General features: G+C 43.6%; 1 protein-coding gene across 2 annotated transcripts; it reads right to left on the minus strand.

Moving 5' to 3' along the window:
- Positions 1–205: 205 nt before the first annotated feature.
- On the minus strand, positions 206–27,812 carry HPRT1 (hypoxanthine phosphoribosyltransferase 1). 2 transcript variants are annotated; one of them, XM_075941013.2, is made up of 9 exons: positions 27,672–27,812; positions 24,484–24,590; positions 22,036–22,219; positions 10,386–10,451; positions 7,629–7,646; positions 5,596–5,678; positions 3,518–3,564; positions 1,951–2,027; positions 206–1,363 (listed from the first exon to the last, which is right to left on the minus strand). In XM_075941013.2, exons 1-9 carry the CDS (start codon positions 27,696–27,698, stop codon positions 1,316–1,318), a joined length of 657 nt encoding a protein of 218 aa, XP_075797128.1. In that variant the 5' UTR covers positions 27,699–27,812; the 3' UTR covers positions 206–1,315. The 2 variants fall into 2 exon arrangements, with proteins under 2 accessions (XP_075797128.1, XP_075797129.1); XM_075941014.2 differs by lacking the exons at positions 206–1,363; positions 1,951–2,027; positions 3,518–3,564 and adding an exon at positions 4,082–4,559.

The following is a 27,812-nucleotide window of genomic DNA, read 5'->3' on the forward strand; positions in this document are numbered from 1 at the left end:
AAGATATGTCGACTTGTAATCAATGGAGCTGGAGCTGAGTAACTTATTTCAACCTTACGCTGTAGTGTAGACCAGGCCTGAAAAATGTGACCGAGATGGACTGTATAGTGAGGTACTATGTCCAGAACAAAACCAGCATTCTTCAAAGTATCACCAGTGCACAGACAAGTCAACATGACAAAACATAAAGATCACACACAAAATATTTGTATATTTCCATATGTATGTGTTTAATAAACAATTATCTTCACTATTTACCTTGAGAAAGCAGACTAAACAACAGTTTTAATCACTATATTCTGTTAATCTAATTCAGTATAGCACACGGAGGTATTTCTAGTGATATATTTTTCCAGTGATATATTTTTTCTATACATGGTATACTAGAATTACCTGAAATCTTTGAGAAACTAGCAAAGACAGGAGTCTGCTTCAATTGTTGGAAAAACTGAAGCCCAAACATCATTAGCAAAAAGCACATTTCAAGAGCATTTTAATGTGTACAATGAGGGTGTAGATGCATAGGTTTTATTTTAAAGAAACAGCCTTTATTTAAAGTACTTTGCTTCGTGGATTTTATAAACGTTATCATTATTTTTTCACAAATGTAAAATATATTATAGTAGTTTATATTTAAAAGGCAATTCCCACTGGCTGATAAATATATATATTTTTAAAAAGTTAATGCACAATAAAGGGACAGCTCATTGAGAGCTAGTTTTTAAACATTCAGTTTTGTCATTCATCTCCTTTCAGCCCAAACTGACATTTTTCACTCAGATTTCCTTTAATGGCAATAAGGGTACTCCAGGAGCTGTAGTTAACACATTGGAGATTAAAGATACTATAACTGCTGCTGCTCCTCATGCTTTCCAACAACCCAAGAGTACAGTTATCAATAATCACAATTGTGAATTAAAACAAAATTTTACATATTTCAAAATATTGTCAATGGATTTCCCTATCTTAAAATGGCTTACATCAACAGTACTTTGAATTATTTCAGCTGTGGGTTGATTAGGTTTCAAGAGTGCAACTCACAAACAACACAACCCATCAAAGGACAGTGATAGCTGATAGATTCATAGTGCAAATGAAAGTGAGAACTGCCCTAATTATTTGACATTTCAAAAATATAAATCAACAAGACAAGTTTCTTATGCTGTACATGCAAAGAGCTATAGCGAGCGTATGAATACGAGGTCGTGACATTCTACACAGTTAGCTGGTACACCAGAATTGAATCTGTTAAAAGACAGGACTCAGTAAACAAAATGTTGCCAAGTTCTGTTGTCACAGCACTTGAACTATGCTCTCATGCTTTGTATTTCTGTTTCCCAGTCTCACTAATCACACAAATATGCTGAAACAAAACAAAAAGTTCACGTTAGAAAACGAACATCTGAGTAAGAAGTTTTAGATATTTATTCAATACATTTCTATTGAGAAAAAAATGAGTGTATCATGTTGCTCATCACTGATTTCATGAGCTGATTTATATAAAATACATTTCAAGTCTATTTTTGTATCAAAATGTCAACTCCCCCATATCCCACCTGATTCCCGCCAAGAGAATTGTGTCATCCAGAGAACAAGAGCAGTTCAGACTTTATTCCAAATTGCATTGCTGTTGGTTAATTGTGAAAAAACTTTGTAAGACCAGAAACCCTCCACTACAGTTGTTACATTATTTCATATCTAGTCAATAAGGAACATGTAAATGTCCTTTCTCCAAAGCTTCTGGTGCTAAACCAATTCACAATCAAACATGAGAGTTGAAAGGTTGCTCTGGTGCTGAATTTCTCAAGCTTTTCCCTGGTCACTACATCACTGACCAAATGATTAGGTTTCTACATGAAAATACAATTTAAATAGGAAAAATCTGAATTTTTTAATTTCTTCCTCCCTAGTTTTGAAAGAGTAAGTAGTACTAAGAAAAAGATTACTTACATTCAAATCTCGGAAGTATTCATTATAATCAAGGGCATAACCCACCACAAACTTGTCTGGTATTTCGAAGCCAACAACTGAAAAGGACCATAATTCATAATTTTGTTATATTTCAGGTACTAGTGTTTGTTTTTTAAAAAGCACTGTCATATTAGCATTTTTAAAAAACCCAGATATCCTTATTTGTTCTCCTCAAGCATTCTAAATGTCTAAATTTACTTTTCACTATCTAGTCCATTTATTTCACTCATCTTGGAAATGAAAACAGACAAGTTAATTTCATCTTCTGTTTTTTATGCAATAGCACAATGGTGCAATGTAAAGCTTATACATGCCTGCTCCAAAGAAAATTATCTGTATTTACATTTTCGAAATTCATTAATGCATTTCTACTAATGTAGGTTTTAAAGATTTTCACACACACTGTCCTGTCTGTGCTAATAATTTATAAAATGGGTTTTAGGTTACACAGTATGCGAGAGAAGCAGATCCTATCAAGGAGTCTGACTTGTGGCTACAAGCACCAAGCAGGAGCTAAGGCAGGGGTGGGCCCTTTCAGCTGCTTCTATTTAAAGTGCTTATGCCTTCCCCGTTACCTGGCAGGCGTGGGGAAGGCACAAGCCCTTTAAATAGAAGCAGCTGAAAGGGCTTGTGCATCTCCAGCTCCCAGGCAACATGCTAGCAGTGCCACAGCTGCAAGCCCTTTTAACTGCTTCTATTTAAAGGGCTTGTGCCTTCCCCATGGCTGCCAGGCAATGCATTGCCTGACAGGCACAGGTAAGGCATGAGCTCTTTAAATAGAAGCAGTTAAAAGGGCTCGCAAGTCCTGTCTCCCTGGCAATGTGCTAGCTGCGCCCTATCTGCAAGCCCTTTTAACTGTTTTTATTTAAAGGGCTCATGCCTCCTAGGTGGCTGCCTTGCCTGGCAGGCAACTGGCAGCCCTTTACATCGAAGCAATTGAAACAGCTTGCAGCCCGGCCCCATCGAGCCTGGGACATGTGAGCCCTTTCAACTCCTTCTATTTAAAGGGCTCACACCTTCCAGCCCAGACTTCACCCCTTTTATCTGAGGCCCCACCCTTTCCAGGGTGGCCCGTGACCACTTCAAAAATTTTTGAAGTGGCCCCCACTCAAAAATTATTGCCCACCCCTGAGCTAAGGGATGGTTGGACCTACTTTGCCATTTATGCCTTAAGGCATGGGGTAATTGAATTCTTTTGACCAGCAATGTCTTTTGGAATCTCATGTAAATTGGGCATGTGTGCATTAGAAGTAGAACCTATATAAGCAATCCCTGGAAGAACCAATTGTATTTTGGACATACCTCCTAGACAATGGCCCTTTAACATAATGTGTCAAAATAAGATGTGTTCTGCCAACATGTATGTAAATGCACTAAACATATCAGAGTTCATTGCCCCAAAATCATCAGAAAAAAGTGAACTGGAGACAAACATTCCAAATATTCTTATAGTTGGACTAAAAAAATTCTTTTTACTTTGATAATGTGTTTTTAGTTAATTTTAAAATACTTATTGATAAATGGCCAAAAGGGGTGGGTCACTTACAGTCAGGCCGATATCCCACACTTCGAGGAGTTCTTTTTACCAACAAGCTGTCAATTAAAACCAGTAGAAATTTGAAAATGGAAATCAGCAGCTAGAAGATGATCAAAGAAACTAGACAGAGAATTAATTACTAAAATCACTGACACTGAATGGGTGTAACAAAGCAGAATTTCATCAATTAAATATATCCCATATTTGCAGCTCACGGCAATCACACTGATTTAATCCAGACTTCTGGTTGAATCGCAGTTGACAGCCTAGCTAAAAGAGTACGGGTGTGTCTAGACTATACCTATCTGTCAACAGAGAGATGTAGATTAGGCACATTGAAATTGCTAATGAAGCAGGGATTTAAATATCCCGTGCTTCATTAGCATAAACATGGCTGCCGCTTTTTTTTTTTTGAAACTGAGTAGAAAGCCTAGACCCGGATCTGTCAAAAATAAACCCTTTTTCGACAGATCCTGTAAACGTCATTTTTTGAGGAATACAGGATCTGTCAAAAAAGGGTTTATTTTCGACAGAGTTGCGTCTAGACTGCCATTTTTTCCCCCGAAAAAAGCGGTGGCCATGTTTATGCTAATTAAGCACAGGATATTTAAATCCCTGCTTCATTACCAATTTCAATGTGCTTGATTTGCATCCCTCTTTCAACAGAGGGATGCAGTCTAGACGTAACCCCCGAGTCAAACATGCGTCTGAGGCCGAGAGTAGAAAAATCAGCCAGGAATCATGGTAAAATTCAGTTCTGAAAAGTGATTCTGTAAACTGGCATAAAAAGGCTCCATGTTCATTATGTCTAAAAACCTTCAGATACAGTACTCTGTTCACAAGACAAGAGACAGCTTTTCTAGTTATCACACCTGCAAATTCAGCCTGTGAGCTGAGAGCCAAATTGGTTTCCTTCCTTCTTATGCACCATCACCAGTTCTGCTGAACTGCATCCACCTTTACACCTTTGCAACAGTATGTCTTCAACAGGGTTGCAGAGGTTCTCCTGATTATCCAGCTTCCCTTTCTCAGCTGTGTCGAGTCTGCAGAGCTAATAGTAATAGAAAAGAACCTACTTTTTGTCACTAAAGTTCAGCAGATGTAACAGAATACAAACAAGGAGCAGATTTACCAAGTTAAAACAGTGCCGTTTTTACCGTCACTTTTCAGAACAAAACTGTATTTTACAGGAAGCAAAAGAGATCAAAGAAAATGTTCTCATACTTTTGGCTGATCACCAAATATTGAGGTACCATTTCAATGACTCAAGGCAGTCAATGGACACTCCTATACCCACATAAAAGGTCACTGTAGTGTCTGGTATCTTATTTGGCTGTCATTGTTTGGGGAAGGCTCGTAGGAAAAAAAAAAAAGTTCCCCTGTACACTGAACACTGGAGACAGCTCAAACTAGTCATGCATTCCATAGGTGTCACCTACTCAAGGGAAAAGGCCCTCTGAAAAGAGAGGCAGAGGAAGAGGTCCTACTAACCCCCCACTGCGTCATGGTTTTGGTCCTTTTCTCATGAATGCTTGCCCTCTGGTAAACTTTTCACAAGTCTTCTCTCTGTATTCCCCCTCCCTTTCCCTACCTGCAAGATAGCCACATCCCTTACAGGTGGAAGAGGGTCTGCCACTGCCTATCAACATGACACTAAATTCCTTCGTATCTCTGAAAACTTGTCAACAAAGTCTGAAAGGGGACATGTGAGGTTTATGGAAATTTTGGCTGAACGCCTTAATTTTGGGGGGCTGCTACCAGTTTGGGATTTGACCAAAGAACCTCAAATCCATATTGGGATGTGCTGGAACACCTGCACAACAGCTATATCACACAACTATGGAAAACACATAAACAGGCCAGTTTTCACGGGAATAAAAATGTAAAATATCTTCACCTTTATAATAAACAGACCCTGTATCAGAGAAAGTGTGTCCATGTACAATGCTATCAAAGGTGCTTTCATCTTTGAGTCATGGGGGGGGGGGAATTCCTTTAAAATATAAAAGGATTCTATAATCCTATTTAACTATTTTTATAGTCCTTAAAAATAATATACAATACAAACAGCTGTAATCACAACTCACCTGGCTACTTTCACCATGTTTGGATTGTACTGTTTAACCAGAGACAGCAATGTTTTCATTGTTTTACCAGTATCAATTATATCCTGATGATAAAAAAACCACATCAGAAAACTAAAAAAAGCCATTAAATTAACACTTTCAGATTCTAATCAAAGAGCCAATGTTGCACTGAGTTGTGATAACTTGTGAAGCGGAAATTAGGCTTTTCATACACACAAGCAAATATTGGTGTTATTCCACTGATGTGGCCGTACTTTATGTGTAAGGATTAATTTCTAACAGCTATGGTCATATTAATAACCACTGCAATTAAAGCATTAAAGAGTGATTTTGATGCTTCAGTGGTAATTTCCTAATTTGGGCTGAATTAACACAAAGCTTTCAGGGGACCCTACTTCCAGCTGGGCTGCAGTCTGGTATACATGAAGTAAAGAAGTAGATGGCATTGAAATGCAAAATTAATGGTGGTACCTCATCGTTATATGCTCCTCCCCGCCCCCCGGAACATCCCAAAGCAGCAGTTCTCAACCTGCTCCCTCTACACCCAGAGGCCAAGAGTAGGTTTCTAAGGTCCTGCAAGCACAGCCAGTGTTAGCCTTGCTAGGCCATAGGCAAAAGGCCAAAGCCTCTTGAATGGGGCTGAATCCCAGAGCCCGGAGCCCTCCGTCTTAGCCAGATACCCTACCCACAATGTGCTCCTGCTCCCGCCTCCTGAAGTGCTCATATGGCGCCAGGTCCCCCAAGCCCTGGCCCAGGCTGGGTGGAGGATGCAACCGGGTGAAACACTGAAAATTTATTCATTTTTCGTTCTTTTTTTAAATATGTGTTTCTATTTTTGGGCTGCAAAAGACAGTACTGAAAAAAAACGGGTTCCAACTAAAGTAAAAAGTTTGGGAAACCCTGATCTAGCCAGCTTTCTATCCGTCTTACAGTCCATTTATCCAATCCATATTCCTTTAACTTGCTGGCAAGAATATTGTGGGTGACTGTATTAAAAGCTTTGCTAACGCTGTCACTGAGGGCTTTGGGAGGACCAGAAACAACTTATTTGAATATTCATCATTTCCTTATTGAATATGCAAATATGCAAATGAATGTTACCGGTCCTCCAAAAGCTCGTGAATGGATTTACTGGTCCCAGTGTCAAAAAGTTTGGGAACCCCTGCTTCAGGGCACTTTCCCTCCCTCCGGAAATGTCTTCTATGCGAGTGCTGGGTTCTGCTGGGTCCAGCGGCCCCAAGTGGTGTCCATCAGAATTGCAGTCTATTTCTGGGAAGTAGGAGGATGGAGAGGAAATTCTGTACACACAACATTAATGTCTGAACAATTCTGCATTGCACGATGACGCAGAATTTTCCCAAGAGAAAATATTGACTGCATAGCTTAATTCTCCATCCATGAAGGATGGAAGATATCAGTGAAAGAACTGATTTATCTTAACAGCTAGGAAATCAGATTAAATCATATTCTGTATATTAAATGTCCAAAGGCTGCATTATGAGCCACAGTGGTAGGAGAGACTCTTATATGACAAAACTGTATTTATCTTTTATATTTAATACACAAATAAGTATGGAAACATCAGGTATTGCTGAGTTTTGTATATATTTTCAGATACTCCTATTGATCTTTTCCTATAACAATTGCAGTTTAAATTCTTGTCTGTTCATTAAAGAGATACTTAGTTTCACTTTCTTCAAGTTCCTTTATTATATAAACCTGTGTAATTAAATAGGGTCCCAGAAAACAAAGTAACAACTGCAAAATTTTGACCTGGACATTCTGTTCCTACAGCTAAGTAAAATGAGATAGGCCAACCTGAGAATTCAGATATGGTCTTCACACACTCCTAAATTTGAAGGCATGTGGGTAAAGTCATTATAAAAAATTAGGGACCATTTGCAAAATCCAGGCCTAGACTCAGGTTTCACAGCTCACTGAAATATATATAGAGGTCAGATTCAGGACCATCTGCTGTTAGGACATTATCACAAATCACACATTATAGAACCCAAAGGAAACATAATACTTACTTCTACAATCAAGACGTTCTATTGAGGAAAAAGAATTAAAAAATTCCATAAGTATTTAGCTGGAGAGTATGTTGATACCATTAGCAGTTTTCCGTTAAATTATTTATATTATCAATGCAATGAAATATGCTTATGTCATCATTTACAGAATTTCACATTCTAAAAAGCTGAAAACTATTGAAAAAAAAACCTGTAAAATTATTAGACCCAATTCAAGCATTGCAAATTCTATTTCATTAACTTTTATGAAGTGCTGGCAAGAAGATCTCATTGAGGTCCATTGGCACATGCTGAATACTAACTGGTCTGTAGATTTCTTTAGACTGGAAAACAGCATTATAAATATGCAAAAATAGATCAAAATATAAGAGCCTACTCATTTTTGCATGCTTTTAATGAAACAGTCATGATTAAAATGGCATTACTCTTGTTAAGGATATATGATTCTAGCATTATCATCTCCTCTATTTTAAAACTTGGCACACATTTTCATTTAACACACATGCCTTGAAGACTGATTTTGGTTCTATGTCTTGATATAGGGCAGGGATGGGGAATTCTGGCTTGTGGGCCGCACTTCCAATGGCTGCAGGTCACCGTTCTTAGCCATCGGGAAGTGCAGGAAGCAGTGCAGGCCAACCCACCGCTCCCATGGGCCACGAACAGCAAACCGTGGCCCGTGGGAGCTGCACGTCTCTGTGCCTGTGGACACTCAGGTAAACAAACTGTCTGGTGGCCTGCCAGCAGCTAACTCTGACAAATCGCGTGCAGCCCACAGCCCAGACGTTCCCCACCCTGATGTAGGGGGAAAAATGTATTTTGACATTCAGAATATTTTAATCTTTTTGGCATTCCACTAATTTGCCAATTCATTTTTAAATATGAATTTTTGCAGATGATTAATCCATATAGCTTTTGAGTACTAAAAACACTTCAAAAGACTTCTATTGCAAGCATGGAATAACTGCTATGTACAGGCAGTCCCCGAGTTACGCGGATCCGACTTATGTCGGATCCGCAGTTACGAACGGGGATTTCTCACCCCGGAGAACTAGAGCAGCGGGACGCCTGGTCCCGCCGCCCTCCTTCTCCGGGGCGAGAAAAGCTGCTCCCCGTCTCCCTGGTCTGCTGGCGGAGCCAGCAGACCAGGGAGACGGGAGCAAAGCGGCGGAGCACCGGGGGCCGGACCCGCGGCCGCTTCCAGATCAGCTGGAAGCGGCGCGGGTCCTGCCGGGTGCTCCGCCGCTTTGTTCAGCGTCTCCCTGGTCTGCAGACCAGGGAGACGCTGAACAAAGCGGCAGAGCACCTGGGGCCGGACCTGCGGCCGCTTCCAGATCAGCTGGAAGCAGCGTGGGTACGGCCGGGTGCTCCGCCGCTCTGTTCAGCGTCTCCCTGGTCTGCAGACCAGGGAGACGCTGAACAAAGCGGCGGAGCACCCAGGTCTGGACCCACGGCCGCTTCCAGATCAGCTGGAAGCGGCGCAGGTCCGGCCCCGGGTGCTTCGCCGCTTTGTTCAGTGTCTCCCTGGTCTGCAGACCAGGGAGACGCTGAGCAGAGCGGCGGAGGACCCGGGCCGGACCCGCAGCGTTTTCAGCTGATCTGGAAGCGCCACGGTTCGGCCCGGGTCCTCCGCACCTTTGCTCCACGTCTCCCTGGTCTGGTCGGGGGGGGGGGGACGCAGCTAGTGCCCCCCCAGCAGACCAGGGAGACGTGGAGCAAAGCCGGGGGCCTGTGGTAGAGCAGGTGGGGCACTGCCGGTTGGTCCTGCAGCACCGCTCCTTGGCGCTACTGGACCAACCCGGCAGCACCCCAGCTGCTCTGCCCCAGGTGTCCTGATTCAGCTGCTGATCAGTTTCAGCAGTGGCTGAATCAGGATGCCTGGGGCAGAGCAGCTGGGGTGCTGCTGGGTTGGTCCAGTAGCTCCGAGGAGCGGCCGTGCTACTGGACCAAGCCAGCAGCACCCGAGCTGCTCTGCCCCAGGCGTCCCAAAGTCAGCCGCTGCTGAAACTGACCAGCGGCTGACTACAGGAAGCCCGAGGCAGAGTTGCTCTGCCCTGGGCTTCCTGGAATCAGCTGCTGATCAGTTTCAGCAGCAGCTGACTTGGGGACGCCTGGTGTTCTTACCTTGAATCTGTATGTAAGTGGAACTGGTGTCCAGATTCAGCGGCTGTTGAAACTGATCAGTTTCAGCAGCGGCTGATGCCAGTTCTGACTTACATACAGATTCAACTTAAGAACAAACCTACAGTCCCTATCTTGTACGTAACCCGGGGACTGCCTGTACATGCAAAGGTATGGAACTACTGTGATGATAAGAATGCTAATGCCTTGTGATTTCATATTGCATACTGTCATGGTAACAGCCTCACAATAGGTAATGTACAGCATCATTACTGACCACATACACAAATGCCCTATAGCCACTATGCAGTATACCATAAAGAGGATACTACTGTATCAGAGTTTGTGTTGATGTAATTTTCGGCCCTGGAAAGCTGGTGGTCAATAATCTCTGCCAAAACCAGACAACACAGAACTGCTCTTGCAAAAAGTCATAATACAAAGCAATTATATAATGGTAGCCTTTAGAATGCCATTATCTTAAGTTAGGCCATTAGAATAGTACTATATGCACATAAAGGAGATTTTAAAAAAAAGCTATGTTGCAAAATTCATAGTTAGAAAAATGATGCAGAGAAACTTAAAACACTTAAAAATATGTCCTTTATTTCTTTTGTTTCACACTAAAAGACATACCTTTCCACTCAACGTTGAGAGGTCATCCCCACCAATTACTTTTATATCTCCAGTTGACTGATCGTTCTAGTTAAAAAGGGGAAAGAAACAAAGCATTAGTGTGATTGGAAATAATTAAAATAGCTAAACGTCCAATCAACTATCTAAAGTTGCAAGAGATGGTATCATCCAGTGAATATCAGCACACAGAACTATAGCATCTATGAGCATCTCTCCTCTAACTAGAGAATTACAAGGGCTAAATTAATTATTCTGATGAAACAGTGTTTTAGAACATATAAAGGTGTAGCAATAGACCCATGGCTTTGCCACCAAGTTTATAGTTTTATGGTAAATATGAGCGAGGTTGGGTGAATGCGTATGTTGTAGTAGGAGTGTTGTGTGGATGGGGAATAAGAGGTACGTGCTATAGTGACAAGCTGTTTGTGCGTTCAGGGTTGCCATATATGGGAGTTGTGTTAGTTTGTGTCTTCTGGGAGGCTGTGCTGGAACAGTGGTGTGGGTGGCAAATGAAGGCTGATCTGATTAGGCCTCGACTGGAGTATTGCATCCACTTCTGCGTACCATATTTCAAAAAGGATATGGGCAAACTAGAAGGTCCAGAGAAGAATAACAAAAATTAGTAAAGGTCTAGAAAACATGACCTATGATGGAAGATTGAAAGAACTGCGTTTGTTTAGTCAGGAAAAAAAACTGACAGGGGACATGACAACAGCTTTCAAGTACTTAAAAGATTGTTAAAAGGAGGAGGAAGAAAAATTGGTCTCACTAATCTCTAATAATAGGACAAGAAGCAATGATCTTAAACTGCAACAAGGGAAGTTTATGTTGGACATTAAGGGTACGTCTACATTCCACATGTATTTAAAAATAAGCTATTCTGGAAGAAATACTCCAAAACAGCTTATTTCAAAATAGCATGTCTACACTACAGGGAAGCCTCAAAATTAGTCCGAGGCAGACTTCCCTCATGTGGACGCGCTAGCTCAATTTAGAGCCCCAGGGGAGTAATTAGTTTGAATAGCCCTGGGGAGAAGCTATTTCGAAATAGCAACAGTAGAACATCCACACTACTGCTATTCTGCAATAGCTATTTCGGAATTTGCGTTATTCCTCGTGGAATGAGGTTTAGAGAAGTCAGAATAAGCCATCCGTTATTTCGAATTTATTTTGAAATAATGGAATTGCTGTGTAGATGCTTGCATTGTTAGTTCAGAATAACGGCCATTGTTCCAAAATAATGCTGCTGTGTACAAACACCTTAAGAAAAACTTCCTGTCAGGATGGTTAAGCAATGGAATAAATTGCCTATGGAGGTTGTGGAATCGCCATCAATGGAGATATTTAAGAGCACCAGCACCATGTCAGGGATGGTTTAGACCCGTGGTCACTAACCCGTCAATCGCGATCAATGGGTCAATAGGGGAGGCTCCACCAGTCGACTGCGAGGCATTCGGGCCCCCCCATTTCCTCCCACCCCCAAGAAGCCCCCACTGACACTACCTCCAGCATGAAGGTAGTGCCAGCTTCCTGTGGGGTCGGGGGAAGTCCCACAGCTGCGTGCCACATCCAGGGTTTCAGGAAGTGCGCAGGCTGCTCCTCCCTCCCCCAAACAGCCAGCGCGTTTCCTGAAATGCCGAGTCTGTAATGCGCCGCGCCGGCGACCTCCTTCCCCTGCTGCCTTCCTGCATGGGGGGGATAGGAGTCCTGGGACTGCGCCAGCTCCAACTGCTCAGGAAGCACACAGTTGCCGTGAGAAGTGGAGGAGCAGGGCGCACCCTGCATCCACCAGCACCCTGCCCCAGCATCCTGTCTCCTGCCCCCACCAGCACAGCTGGGGCCACATTAGTGAGGCTTGGGGATTTTGGAGGGTTTTTTTTTTTCGTCTCACTTGTGTGGTCCCAAAAAAGAAGCCTGGCCAAACCTCCATCTGGCCGCAGCATCCTAACACTCATGCACCTGCCCAGGCCCCAAATCTGAACCTATCATACATTGGAACCCCGTCCTGAGCCTCTCACATCCCCAAACTCCTGCACCCCCACATCCTCAGTCTTCTGCCACAACACTCCTGTACCATCCACACACCGCAAATCTGTGTCCTGAGCCCATCATACTCCTAACCTCCCTGCCCTGAGCCCCTCACACTCAACCCAAACTCCTGCACCCTCAGTGGCTTACTCAGCACCCCAGCCCTCCACCTGAACCCAACACTCCCCAGCCTGGAGCCCCCTCCCCAAGCCAGCATCCCCTTCTCCACCTCCTCCTGCATCCAAATTCCCTCCCAGACCTTGCACCTCTCACCCCTTCCCACACCCAAATCTCTCATTCCCACTCCAGAGCCCGTACCTCCTGTCTCAACCCAGTGAGAGTGTATAAGGGCTGGGGACAGCAAGTGATGGAGAAAAGGGGAACAGAGAAGGCGGGGCCTCAAGGAAGGGGTGGGATCTTGGGGAAGGGATGGAGTAGATCTTGGCTTGTTCTGACATTTAAAAAGTGATGTTGGGTATAAAAAGGTTGAAGACCACTGGTCTAGAATGATGATGCTTGGTCCTGCCATGAAGGCAGGGGACTGGACTTGATGACCTATTGAGGTCCCTTCCAGTTCTAGTATTCTATGTCTGCAGTTATTGTGTATGCTGGTTGTGGTGCTGTGTGGGCATTTGTGCTGATTTGTGTCTATGGGGCTGTGCTGCGTGATTTTTTTATTCATTTGTATGGATGACAATTGGGAGCAAGGTGTGGCAATCGGGCCAGGTATGCAAGCTCCCTCAACGAATGAAATGATTGCATGCAATTAAGCTGCAAGAGTAAGGTTATTGGTTGAGTTCCTACTGGTATCACAATGATCTAGGACTCTTGGCATGGCACCAATACCTGCCTCTGTAGCTGTACAGTTCATAAATTCAAAAAATCAGACTTAATATTTAGACAATAACAGATCGCAAAATCCAGTAATGATTCAGCCTGGTGATATTCTGAACAAGAAGAGCTCTCAGCCATGCTTGTAGCTGCTTCCATCACTTCACTAACGCAGAATAGTGATAGAAATGTAACCGTGTTAGTCTGGTGTAGCTGAAGCAAAATACAGGACTATGTAGCACTTTAAAGACTAAGAAGATGGTTTATTAGATGATGAGCTTTCGTGGACCAGACCCACTTCCCTCAGATCAAATAGTGGAAGAAAATAGTCACAACCATATATACCAAAGGATACAATTAAAAAAAAAAAAGAACACACATGAAAAGGACAAATCAGATTTCAGAACAGAAGGGGGATGCGGGGGGGGGGGGGGGGCGAGGTAAATGTCTGTGAGCTAATGATATTAGAGGTGATAATTGGGGAAGCTATCTTTGTAATGGGTAAGATAACTGTTATTCATGCTAAAATTCGACACTTTATGCGGGGGTCTTAACAAAGACTCCAGTGATCTGAGGAAGTGGGTCTGGCCCATGAAAGCTCATCACCTAATAAACCATCTTGTTAGTCTTTAAAGTGCTACATAGTCCTGTATTTTGCTTCACTAACGCAGATATTTTAGGCTGTGGAGTGACAGTCTCAGCATCTTCTTACATAGCTGTCCAGGGACAGAATTCATGTTAACCTATAAATATGCATTGCCCATCACATGCTTACACTAGAAAACAGGGATTCACCTGGACAAGTTGGGGTTTGGATATAGAGATGTTACTGTGCAATTGAATAATTGTGTAACCGCATCAAATTTGAGCAGTTGCACAACTATTTGATAGTCTCCAGAGGTGGGGCCAGCAGCCAGTGTGGGCCAGTGTCATTCCTGGGAAGCCCCCTTCAACCCCAGGCTAATGACTCTCTATGGGTATGTCTACACTACCCTCCTAATTCAAAATAGGAGGGTAATGTAGTCTTACCGCAATTGCAAATGAAGCCCGGGATTTGAATTTCCCGGGCTTCATTTGCATAAAGCCAGCCGGCGCCATTTTTAAATGCCGGCAGTTCGAACCCCGTGCCGCGTGGCTACACGCAGCACGGAGTAGCTAGTTCGGATTAGGCTTCCTAATCCGAACTAGCTGTACTCCTCGTGGAATGAGGAGTACAGCTAGTTCGGATTAGGAAGCCTAATCCGAACTAGCTACTCCGTGCCGCGTGTAGCCGCGCGGCACGGGGTTCGAACTGCCGGCATTTAAAAATGGCACCGGCCGGCTTTATGCAAATGAAGCCCGGGAAATTCAAATCACGGGCTTCATTTGCAATTGCGGTATGACTACATTACCCTCCTATTTCGAATTAGGAGGGTAGTGTAGACATACGCCATCAGAGGCAGCAGCATGGGGTGGCAGGTGGGAGCCGGTCCATGAAAAATCCTTCCCACACAGACTGGCCCCCACCTGTCACCAAGCACTGCTGCCTCTGACACAGACAGCAGTGCAGGATGGCAGCAACTTCTGTCCACATGGGGGTCTGAGCTAACCCCTGGGCAGGGGCTGCTTTGCAGAAGTCTCCCCTGCCCTACCCTGCTGCTGCCTCCAGTAGAGACAGCAGCACAGAAGGGGGGGTGGGAAGAAGAGAGAGAGGCAGCACCACGGAGGCGGTGCTGGAGGAAACCGGCTTTAAAGCCAGCTCCCCCAAGCACCAGCTCCTGCCTGCCCTTCCCACCACTGCCTCTGTAGGAGGTATGCAGGGAGCTGGTTCTGCAGAGCCAGCACATGTGGAGAACTGGCTTAAAAGCTGGCTCCCTGCGTGTATTGGCTCCCGCCTGTCCCCCTTACCCTCTGCTCTGCTGCCTCTCTATCAGATATCCTTAGCTGGACTTAGGACACCAATATACATTTTAAAAAATACTTTGATTCTTAAGCTGCATTCTGCCACAAAGTTCTGACAATTTATATTTTAAATAGCAAGACTTTAAGAGTAATACTTCACAAAAAATACTAAAGAATTCAAGTTGGTAACCAGGCCAAATCACAAGGGTGGAGACTAGGTATCAAATAATAATTATGACCACAAGTAGCTACAGTGTTTAACATTGGATACTAGCAATACAAGCAATGAAAGCTCAAAAAAGAGTTTTGCTTTCTGTAATGAGGGAGAGTGGCCTCATTCTAGCACAGAGAGGATTATCTCACCCTCTTGGGCTCAGCTAGCTCCACCCTTTCCATCTGACAAGAAGTGTAAGGGCAGGACATATAAGAGCAGGCCCTGATGGCAGTTCAATTGGAACCTCATGTTTTCCCCAGGGAGCCAAACCGCCAGCAGAGCTCACAACCAGTCATGGTGGACAACAACCCTTTTCAGGCAACTTGGAAGGAAGTCCCAGGAAACGGAGAAACCCAAGCATGGGAGAGAACTGGCTGTTCCAAAAAGAGACCACGAACCAGGCCCCAGAGACTGTGGAAAATCCCTAAGAAGCCAGCTGGAAGTTGCCCAAGGAAAAGAGATATTGGTCCTATGTGTTGCTGGGAGTACTCTGGGTAGGGACCCTGTGGAGCAAGGTCACTCTACCCTGCACTGGGGGTTGGATAAGGTCACTAACATTGTATTTCAAAATGAAGGGGCCATTTTCTTAGCATACCTGCCCCATTCCTCTTTCAATATTATCATCATTAATAATACTAGAGGGCTGCGTACCTGCTCACTATGCTTGCCAATCACACTCTTTCTGGGGTAGGTGTCTGGTCAAGGGGAGGGTGCAGGAGCAGTCTGGGGGCTGGTGTCTGGCCAGGGGGAAGAAACAGGCTGGGAGTGTGAGATCTCAATGGAAGGGGTGAGTGAAGAGGCTGGGGGTGTAGGGTCTCAGGTTGGGAGGGGTATGAGTGAGCAGGCTGGAGGTACGGTGTATCAGCCGAGGGGGGAATGATGGGGCTGAGGGTTCAGGGAGGGCATGCATCTTCCAACCCCCAAAGAGGGAAGGGGTGGAGGCCATACAGCTCCCGCCCCCCTGGAAGGGAGAGGGCATGCAGCTCCCACCCCCCTCCATGGGGGGAGGGAAGAAGCCACATGGTTCCCGCCTCCCCCCAAAGGGGGAACAGCATGTGACTCTGGCCCCCCCAGGAGGGGCATGGCTCCTGGCACACACACCCCACGAGGACAGTGGGGACTGCCATAGCCAGTTGGCAGACCTCTGGGGTTGGCAGGGGCCACTGGGTACGGTGGCTGACCAGAGCCCCATCTCCAGAGCTAGCCACTCTGTTCCTGGTGTGGCTGTCCTGTGCTCATTGGACTGCATGACTATGGAAGCTAGCAGACCCCTCCCTTGCCACTGTATTAGAAACAATCTATTTCCAGGCACATCCTGTTGTCCTGGCACAACCAAACCCTGACCTTGCTTTAAGTTATGATAAGAGGAAGCTGCCTACCAAATTTGGTCGTCCTAGCTCTTACCGTTTAGGAGGGAGTTCTTGAACAGACTCAGAGACACACACAAATGCCCTCAAATATACAGCAGAGTAGCAGTTTTCAAACTTTTCTTCTCATGACCCAGTTGAAGAAAACTGTTGATACCTGCGACCCAACATAATTTCACTAAAGTCTGGGTTCCAGGTGGGGCTGAGTCTGAGAGCTTCAGTTCTGGGGGTGGGTCAGGGCTGGAGCAGGAGGGGCTTACTTTGAGTAGCTCCCAGTCAGCGGTGCACTGGGGGTGCTAAGGCAGGCTCCTGACCTCTCCTGGCACCACAGATCCTGCTGCACCCCAGAAGCAGCCAGCAGCAGGTTCCCAGCCAATGGGAATGCAGAGCTAGTGCTTGGGGCAGTGCGTGGAGTCCTGTGTGCTGTGCCCCCCCCTCCACACACACACACCCGTAGGAGCTGAGCCTGCTGCTGGCCAGTTCTGGAGTGCAGAGCAGGGTGTGGTGCCAGGATGGGTAGGTAGATGCCGTAGCACCCCACTGGTCACCCTGCAGCAACAAGACTCAGTGCCTGACACTCCACAATCCAGTACTGGGTTGCAACCTGTAGCTTGAAAACCACTGTAGGAGATGCTCAGGTACCTTTCCTGTGTTCAGCCTATGTTAGGATATTAAGATGATAGCTTCCTCTTGTCAAGATTCTTTGACACAATGTTATCTTTTATACTTACAATTGTTCATCATATATATATATATATTATATATATCGTAATTACCTTTTCATCCATTCCTATACTAGGGATTCTATACTCCTTCCGAAAAGAAAGATAATTTTTTCACTCTTTAGAAAGGGGGGGGGGAAGCTATTATCAGTTTTTGTTCCTTTAAAAATAACAAAAGCATATGCATCTGTGGCAGTTAGCTTGTTTCAGACATTTAATAATAATTTACTATCTTGGCCACTGATAAATTACATCAATGCTTTTGCAACTAACATAGAGTTTGGAGAGCACCTTTAAAAAAGAAACTTAGGTGCACCTCAGAAATTCTTCATTTCGAGATGCAAATAGCACTATTCCTTGTGGTTTCCCTCTTAGCTCCACACTCTTTACTTTTTAAATGTTAGGTCATAAGGAGAACATCAACAAGCTGAACATCAACAGATGATTGGAAACTTTCCCTCTAAGTGGTATTCTTAACACATAAACAAGACTAGGGCTTGATGCAGAAAATCCTGTCAGTGTACACAGTGGCATACAGCCTATCAAGCAGGAACATCATGCATTACAGATTACAAGGAACTTTTGCCTTCTCCCTGCTAAAATATGGCAATTAGCAGAGCACATGTTTTAATAATTTCTCAAGAGCATTTTTTCCCCCCAATACAAATACTCCTTCATTTTGGAATTCTAAGTACAAATGTGAACCAGCATGTAAACCAGTATTCCTCACTATGCATGAATTGAATTTCTAAACAACCTAAGGATAAAAAAAGAATTTGAAACACAAGCCAAATAGGTACCTTGTTACAGACTGTAAACAGATTTCCATTCTTCTCCAGTGTTAAGAACTTTTTTGTTTAATTATTAAACAATTAATTTTCATTTCTCACAAGTGACACTACTTGGGACATTATTAGCAGTAAGAGCCCTGGGCTGGTCAGGAAATTGATTGCTATCTTTCTTCAATATTGATTTAACACTCAAGAGAGATTTACTCTTTAAGACTGTCCCCAGACTCAACTCCTGCCATTGCCAAATGACAGCAGTGTTTTACAGGATGGAGGCCACTAGCTAATGACCTCAGAAATAACTTAATTTTAAACAATTTAAAATATATGTGCTGTAAAGTACTTACTTCACAACGATGCAGATTGCATGCAGTTTTATAGGTATTTTAATCTCCAACGTGAAACACTGACAGTTTTCTTAACCCCTGGTGGTAATAGTTACTCGTCACCCCTCTCCTTGCCCCCTGAAATAGCTACTGTTTTTGGCTTTTCTTCTTGACTATGCAAGCAACTTTCATTTCTAAATTTAAATAAAGAAGATTTATGAGAAGTGATTTTGCTAGTGCACCACAAAATAAACTGTTAAGAAGACAGAGTTCTGGTTTTATTCATAAATGCTGCCTTTCCATCCAATAATGGCATGCCAGCTCATTCTGGAAGCATTCATTTGCTAAAACACTGAAAGCAGAAGTTGCAAGTGAAGTATAATTGCAATCACACTATGTGCTTTCTGTTCCAACATTCAGTAGCTATATATTTCTAAACATTAAAATAGTCAATGAGAGTAATCTCAGAATTCCAGAATAGTTATACAAGGTTCAGTTGTCTTGCCTGGCTAATCATGGCATTTCTTCTTCCTTTTAATTCAGATTGTAAAATCTATAGAATGAGGAAGGCTTTGTGGTCTAAAACCTATCCATGAATTCAGTGTCAAGAGACTAGGATTCACCTCAGAACTCTGCACTAAATTTGTTATGTGACCATGAGCAAATTACAAAGTCCACAGGCCTTAATTTTTCCATTGTCAAAATATGGATAGCATTTATTCATTTTTGTATTTGAAATCACAGGAAGAAAAGCTCCTAAATCCCAAGTAAGGGCTCTATTAATAGATGAAAGTCTAGTCAACTCGTTCCATAATATTTGTTGGATTAAAACATTATAGACTAGAGCACACTGTTCTAAAGACCTTTGCCTGGATTATAGTGCCTATAGAACTAAAGTGCTAGTAAATTTTATATTAATCCTGTGCATCAGTGACCAGATTTCCTTACTGATCTGGAGCAGGATTTCATTTTTTGGTAGGGTTGCCTGATAAATCCCTACTCCATCCCATAAAGAGCCCTCACCTCAAGAAAGCATTCTATTTAGAAAGCTTCCCATCCAGGATATTCTCTGTATTTCTCTTCCCTTATTCTTTGTTATTAAGAAAATCTTCATAAAAATAAGATCTTCAGTAAGTTAGGATCTTCTTAATGCTTTTCTCCCTTAACATCAAAGGACTGATATAGCAGAGGACTAAACTTCTGGAGTGGAATAAGCAGAAAGAGCAGAGATACTAAAGAAAAGGATGTAAATATGCCTAATAAACTAGGGAAGTGAAATACAGAACCCACACTGAAAAACCAATCATCTTTCAACCGGTTGGTTTTGCTGAAGTTTTCCTAGTGGTCTTACTGACTCTCACTTTTTCCAACCAGTTTTGTTTTTTAAACAAACCAGAGAAAATGTCACTTGGACAAAATGTAAAATACAGAGTTGTGATTTATTTTTGTTCTGTTTTGTTTACTCAAAAGAGCTGAGAGTCATCCATTTCTTCTTTTATACATCCTCTAACTGCATTAATTCAGGAAAATTATAACATTGTTTTATACTTGGGCTTTTATAGACAGAGGGTGTGTGGGGAGGAGGGGAGCTAAAATCTTTCCCTAGGCACTAGGAGTAGCTTTTGTACACTACTTCATTCATTAAAGGGCAAGATAAGAATGCATATTCCCCACTTCGTTCAGCCCTGTCGCCTCTTTAGGGGATGTAGCTTTATTGGCTGAAGCAGTCCATCCCGTCTCATGTTCCATGAGTGCAACTAGATGATGTTCTAGCAGCCCCTTGCATGCTTGCACAAGGTGATAGTGAGGGGAAGACAACGACTTGTGCTCTTTCACCCGACTGTACAATAGTACAGGGCAAATCCAGAATCAAGCACTTAGATCTGACATTTTTAAGCATGAGATTTTAACGGATAATACTACATCAATGTACAAGCTCATAAAGTCCTTCCATAGCCAAAACTCCTAATGTTGCGGTTTAATCTGTGGTTTCATGGTCTAATCAAATGAATGACAAAGTTATGTTTTTAATTTAATAAGCTCTATGGGTATTTTTCCTTCTTGTTCACTGAAATGGGCTCTCATCCATGATAATAGTTTGGACTACTAATTGGAATGTGAAGTTCGTTGGACATAGAGCTAACAAAGAAACTTCCTGAAATAATTCATTTTTAAAATGATTTTCAGTTTAATCATTTTATGATTTTATTTCCACACTAAATTGCAGTCTTGTGGAGTCAATCCAAAAGCACTCTTGATTTATTTTGAAGAAACAAAACCAGCCCTTTGCTATGTCAGAAAACATCTAGCAATAGTAGATGTAGACTCTTTCCTTAGATCTATGTAGTTTAGTTTCATGCTTTCTAAGGTTTAAACATAACTTTGTACAGTGCTGCAGTCTCCCTTTTTGTACAAACTTAAGTGTCAGGGGAGGAAAAACGGGGGGGGGGGGCCTTTAAAAGACAATCTACAGCTGGTCTCTACAGGATAGAATACCTTTTATGAACAACTGATTGCAAATTAAGTTTTATAAACCTAACATTTTCTCAAAGCTAAAAATGCTACTAGTTTTAGAAATATCAGTTGATTCAGGTAAATAAAACATAGGTAAGTAATGTTGTTGCTGCCCATATTAGGAATGTTAAATATCGGTTAACTGAATAGTCGAGTAACCTCATTAATTCTTAGCAGTTACTTGACTACTCTATAGCCCCCAGGGCCAGGGATGGCAGCCAATGCACTCCAGCCTCACTCCTGACGAACCCTCTGCCACTCCACACTGCTGCCTCTGCCTCGGGATGCCAGGCGGGAGCTGATCTGTGAGGGCAGCCAGTTTAAAAACCAGCTCCCCTCGCAGACAAACTGCCTGTCGCCCTGTGCTGCTGCCAGCCTGCTAAAATATTTATTGGGGAGGGGAGGAGAGGGAGAGAAATGCATGCAGTCTATAGCATTAATCTATAAGCTTTTGCTTATCGGTTAATCGACTACACTATTACATCCCTAGCCCATATATTCAGTGCAAATCAATGGGTATAAGATGTAAATATTTTGTAGTTTTCTGAAGTTCCCTATCCAGTCAGTAGGGTCCTAGCCATATAAAACTTTCCGTAAACGATGCCATAACTTATAACCATGGACCGGATTTTGGACAGCAGCAGAAGAATGGGGAGGAGGAAGTTAGATAGTGAATTATATAAGGAGTCATGTAGTTCTGGAAGGAGATGTTTTACATGGGTGTTTTACATGACGGAACATATTTTGCAGTAAAATGTGATCATGTAGCCATGTGATCTTATTTTTTAAGCTCTCCTCCAACTTCCTTCCTATTTCCCCACTGTCACCATTTTGCAATATGCTTAAAGAGATTGATCTATGGCTTTAATCACACACAATATCCAGCATGTTTAGGTAACAACAATAGATTTAAAACCACCTTTGTTTAATAACTTCAGCAATTTTATATGAAGTCATGAGTGTCAGCAGATATACTTACACAATAGCTCTTCAATCTGATGAAGTCCACAGTCATAGGAATAGATTTGTCACTGTTTCTGTTCAGTGCTTTGATATAGTCGAGTAAGTCAGCAAAAAACTTATAGCCACCCTTGAGTACACAGAGGGCTACAATATGATGTCCCCCCATGCTCTGCATAATATCTCGTGCCAATCTTTCTGTCCTGCAGAGAGAAAACAGTTACTTACTACTCTCTGGTTTTTGGAAGTGGGAGAGTGGGTTTTTTTTTTAACTACCACAGTGCTTGGTATTGGAGCCAATAGGGAGGAATACAAAACAATTTCCTTGTTCAGTGTAATATTTGCATATAGCTTCACAGCCAATTTTACTGTTTACTGATCAGCAAGGCTTTTGCTTTTCTCTCTTTTCAAGAGCTTCAGGGGATAGCTGAGTTAGTCTGTTACAGAAAAAAACAACAGATGGTCTGGTAGCACTTTATAGACTAACAAAACATGTCGATGGTATCATGAGCTTTCGTGGGCACAGCCCACTACTTCAGATGACTGGAGTTACCTTTTCACTTTTGAAAAGGTCACTTTTCAAGGTTAATGCAACAGTAAGACTGCCAAACTTTCTAAATGTCATAGGACGCCAAAGCAAATCTTAATGATTGCTGCGTTACAGGATGGCTGCCAGAAAAGTGAAGCATACATTGGTCTTTTTTTTTTAAGTTTGGTTTAAGTTTTTTGTTTGGTTTCTTAGACACAGAGCGGGCCTCTGATACAGAGGCAGCAAGAGGAGAGGGGGGAAAATGTGAGTCACTTACATCCCTAGTTTATAGAGAGGCAATAAAATATTCTCTCTCTTACCCTCTATCCCTTTTTAATGATCCCTAACATTCTGTTTGCCTTTTTTGTCCTTTACTTTATAGCTAGGTTAAAAAATAACTTTGCATTAACTCTAAAAGCAAGGACACTATAAACAAATCAAATCACACAAATCTCTCTATATATTAAAAAAAGTTTTTCCTGTGGGATGACAGAGTAACATCATCACATCACTCTGTGTCCCGCCTGCCTCCTACCTCTCTCCCCACTCCTTCTCTACCAGCTCGAGCCCGACCTCACTGCTTCCCCTCACCACTTGGAATTGCTATTTTAAACCAAAACTCTAGTCTCCTTCCTACACTCCCACCCCACAGGGCTTTCAATGCCAAGAAACATGGCACAGTAGCCAGCAGATCCCACATCACAGCCATGACAGCCCATGGTCCGGGGGGAGGGTGCTTGGGACAGCAGCCAAATAACAGGTGCTAAGAGCGGAGGTCTCAGCGGGCTTATGTGCCAGCAGAGGGCTCTTGGAGTCTACCCCGCCACCATGCTCTTGGTGAGCTGGAGCACAGTATCCGACTACCCGGACTCTAGCTTCCCCCACAGAGACACACCCCCTCCTCAGCAGCTGCACTTACCACAGCTGCAAGAGCACTCCTAAGCCGCCAGGGGAACTACCGGACCAACCTGTCCGCTACTTTCCTTCTGCTCCAGACAGACAGACAGACGGCTCTGAGCTCTGAGGGTAGGACTAGGGCAGTGAGCAGCGCAGGCAGGACCGTGCGGGGGAGAGGTCGGGACTGCAGCCCCCAGCACTGCTGCTTTCCCAACCTCAGCAGGCTGTAATGCCCTAGAGCGCTGCATGCATATGGCACTACCTGAGCTTTGCTGCGCCCCTTGCAGGGCTGGCAGGTACTCTGCACCTCCCTGGCTTCCAGGGTTGGAGCCGGGCCTGGCGCACACTGTAGCTGGGCATGGAGGCTAGGGTTGGGAGGGAGAAGGGACCCTGGCTGGCATGGCTGCAACTCAGCCCTCATGAGCTCACCATGGATTTCAGGCAGTACAAAGCTAAAGGATCAGTATTCTGCAAATATTAATGCACTGTAGAGCACGGAGAAGAATGCAAGATGCTAAGTTTGCCTACTACATTATCTTGAACAAAAATCTGAGTCTTCAATAACTTATGTTTGTGACATTACGTTCATCTTCTGGTGAAATTGAGGTGGCTATGCCACTTCTAATTTTCAGGCTAAACTAGATATGAAAAACATGTTTAGTGATAAACATGATGTGCTTTTTACTTAATTCTTTAGACTGCAAAAGGCCCTGGAACTGTTCTGAAAGAGGTCATGTATCACTACATATAGTATAACATCTCTTGATAGCTATGTTGTAGTTTTGAAACAGCTTACAACAGTAAATGTGCCAATTTCTAGGGTCTACCATAAGAAAGTAAGTTTTATTAGTGCTTGCACCTCTCTTTGGAGAGGTATGTGAGAGTCTTAATTAAATGTCTTCTGTGTGGTCCCGCATTTACTAAATTTCCATCAGTAATCAACAGAGCTACAATTTTCTCAATAGCATTATGACTTATGAAAAAAAAAATTTTAAAACTATAATTTTTACATAATCAGTTGCTGCAGTGTGTCAAACTAACCTGTCCATAATAAGCCCATGAGGAATATAGACTTTCTCCAAATCATTTGCATAATGTTTAGGTATGCAGAACAGGTCCAGGTCATAACCTTGTTCATCATCACCAATCTAAAAAGGAAATATAGAAGATGAGACTGGGTACAATGCAGAGAAACACATGATCTAGAACCATTCAGGCACTCCACTGATCTGGATCATTTTCGCCTTCCCTCAGTACAAACATACCAATCATAATGAACAAAATGCAATGTACAGATTAGTAGTCATTTATGGTGAATGAGTCTTCTCAATTTATTACATGAGCATTACTTAATAGATCAAACTTGAAGAGACATTAATTTAAAACTAGCAGATGAGGCCCATCGTTGACCAGGCAATGTCATTTTGTGTACATTACACTTATAGAAATGTTCAAGAAATTAAATATACGTAATAGAATTTTGTATTAACATGTTGGCAAAAGAGAAATAAAAGAACAGTTTAAATGTGTAGGATTTGAACTTTAAACATTATTCATTATGGAATAATTCCCATACATAGCAAACTTGAACCAGAAACTCATAAAGCTTCCATTACTACTTCCGTATTTAATTTGAATTATTTTGTGATTTATAACAGTAAAAATTTTCTTTACACTAAAATGACAGTTGAATAGGTGTTAATTTTGTTAGCAAATATTTTTATGAATTCTAAATCATAATAGTCATGACTTTTTTCTGATAAAAAACAAAAATAATTATTTAAACCTTTCGCCCAGCATATTCCGGTGTAAAAAGTATTGCATTCATCTAATTTAAGTGGCAGGATTGTTTATGCAAAATTTGGTATCTGTAGATAATCGCGAAGTATGACTTAATTTTGCACAAACAAATCCACAAACTCTTCAAAATATATAATACATTCAAGCAATGTTCATCTGGATCAAAGAACAGAAAATGAAACTATCTCAAATTGGGTCTGAATTCCCTGAAAATCCAAAATTATATCTTTTTGGAAAAAAAAACCTTAATTCCTAAAAAGTTCAGTATATCACCTATATAAACAATAGATAGGGACACTTTATAACATGGACAGCTTTCAAATCCATATACTACCAAGGTAAACCAAATCCAGGAGCCAACATCTAATATATACAAAACAGGTTTACAAATATTACTAGCTATGCTTACAAACAGAAAAAGTGTGGCTAATTTCTAAGATCCTGTAGATGTTCAGCACCTCTCTGGATCAAAGCCAAAAGCCCCAATGTAACACAGTTTTACACAAGCAAACTACTGTATGGAACAATTTGTAGGCTCAGTACTTAAGCGTGTACAGTAATTCCTCATTTAACACTATATGTTTCAGAAAATGTTCATGTTAAGTGAAAACGTGTTATGCGGGGTCAATTTTCCCATTTTAAAATAATGGAAAAGGTGGGGGTTACATTTCAAGCAGTGGTGACTGTTGGGACCAGGACATAAGGTTGGGGGAGAAAGGGAACTGGGTTACAGCAAGGAGGGGAGGTGTTTGGCTCTGGAAAAGGCAAGGGGAGGAGAGGGGAAGGGGACTGTGTTGGGAGTATGCCCCTGTGACGGATCTGCCGGGACCCACACTGTATCTGTCGAGCGGGAGTCACCGGGGAATGGCGTGGTAAGCAGCGAGCCCTCCACCACTTTGCAGGGAGGCGAGGGAAGCCCCACGCAGCCGCCCGTGACGGGCTGGCTGGGGAAACCCAACTGTTGGTCTGCAAGCAGGGGCGGAGGAGAGGGGGCAAGGCGTCCAGCAAGGGGAAGTCAGCGGGGAACGGCGCGGTGAGCAGCGAACCCTCCGCTGCTTTGCAGGGAGGCGGGGGAAGCCCTGCACAGCTGCCGACAATGGGCTGACTGGGGAAATCGTGTTATTCCGGGGACGGTCGTGTAATTCAAAAAAGGTTCCCTAAAAAAAAACCCATGCTATTGCGAAAATGTGTTAAGTGGGCACGTGTTAAATGAGGAATTACTGTATTAGGAGCTTCAGGGGGTAGCCGAGTTAGTCTGTTATAGAAAAAAAAAAAAAAAATAGCCACCTACATGTTTTGTTAGTCTATAAAGTGCTACCAGACCATTTGTTGTTGTTTTTTTAAGTGTGTATTGATTAGTATTTGGGATTAGCATATGTAGCCATTAGGATGTGAAAGTAACAGTTTACGCAGTTAACAACTGAGCATAGGCTCATGGTTAAGGTGAGGTTAAATGCAGCCTCCCCACCCCTTCCTGCTGTCTCTGTTAGGAAGCAGCTGGGAGGAAGAGAGGGAGGTGGCAGTAGCAGCAGCTAGATCGGCTCCAGCGAGCCACCTCTACCCCTTCCGCTGTAATCAGACCAGTACTGATGGATTTCAGAGGGGTAGCAGTGTTAGTCTGTAATAGAAAAAACTTAAAAAACAACAAATAGTCCTGTAGCACCTTAGAGATTAACAAAAACATAGATGGTGAGAGACAGAAAACACAGGACAATTTGTCAATCTCTAAGAAGTTGGGACACCTGCAGGAGGCCCTAAATACTGGCTTTTCCTTTCAAAAGGGGACATCTGGTCACCCAACTCAGAGATCCCTCCCAGCTCCTTAGTAGGCCGCAAAGCGCTCCACTTGACTGGCAAGTGACACAGACGTGCACCTGAGCTGCTTTCGATTTGTTGGGTATGAAACTTCAATTTATTTAATCCTTTAATAAAAACCAATGTAGGCGCTTATGAGGTGGAAGATGCAGCAGTGCCAACAGCTCCCCTCCTCCACAGGCCCCAGAGACTCCCCTTCTCCCAGGGCCCTCCACACTCAGGCCCCAGAGACTCCCCCTCTCCCAGATCCCCCCTCACGGGCCCCAGAGACTCCCCCTCCCCCCCACGAGCCCCAGTGACTCCTCCTTTCCCAGATCCCCCCCACGGGCCCCAGTGACTCCCCCTCTCCCAGATCCCCCCTCACGGGCCCCAGAGACTCCCCCTCCCCCCCCCACGGGCCCCAGTGACTCCCCCCCCCCCCACGGGCCCCAGTGACTCCCCCTCTCCCAGATCCCCCCTCACGGGCCCCTCCCCCCACGGGCCCCAGTGACTCCCCCTCTCCCAGATCCCCCCCACCCCCCCCCCACGGGCCCCAGTGACTCCCCCTGTCTGGAGGCCGCGCCCGCCCCTCGCAGGGCCCCGGGAATTGCGGGTTCAGCCCCTGCCGCGCTCACCACGATGCAGGGCCCGGAGGTCGCCATTGAGCTCGGCTCCGCGCGGCGCCGCTGGCTGCGTCGCTCCAGGGAGGGGTCCGGGCGCCTCCGCTTCCCGCTTCGGCCGCGGGATTGTCTGCGGGACGGGAGCGCTCAGCCTGC

This window comes from Pelodiscus sinensis, chromosome 13, assembly GCF_052426305.1.
Source record: "Pelodiscus sinensis isolate ZL-2025 chromosome 13, ASM5242630v1, whole genome shotgun sequence".
In the NCBI taxonomy this organism is placed as follows: Eukaryota; Metazoa; Chordata; order Testudines; family Trionychidae; genus Pelodiscus; species Pelodiscus sinensis.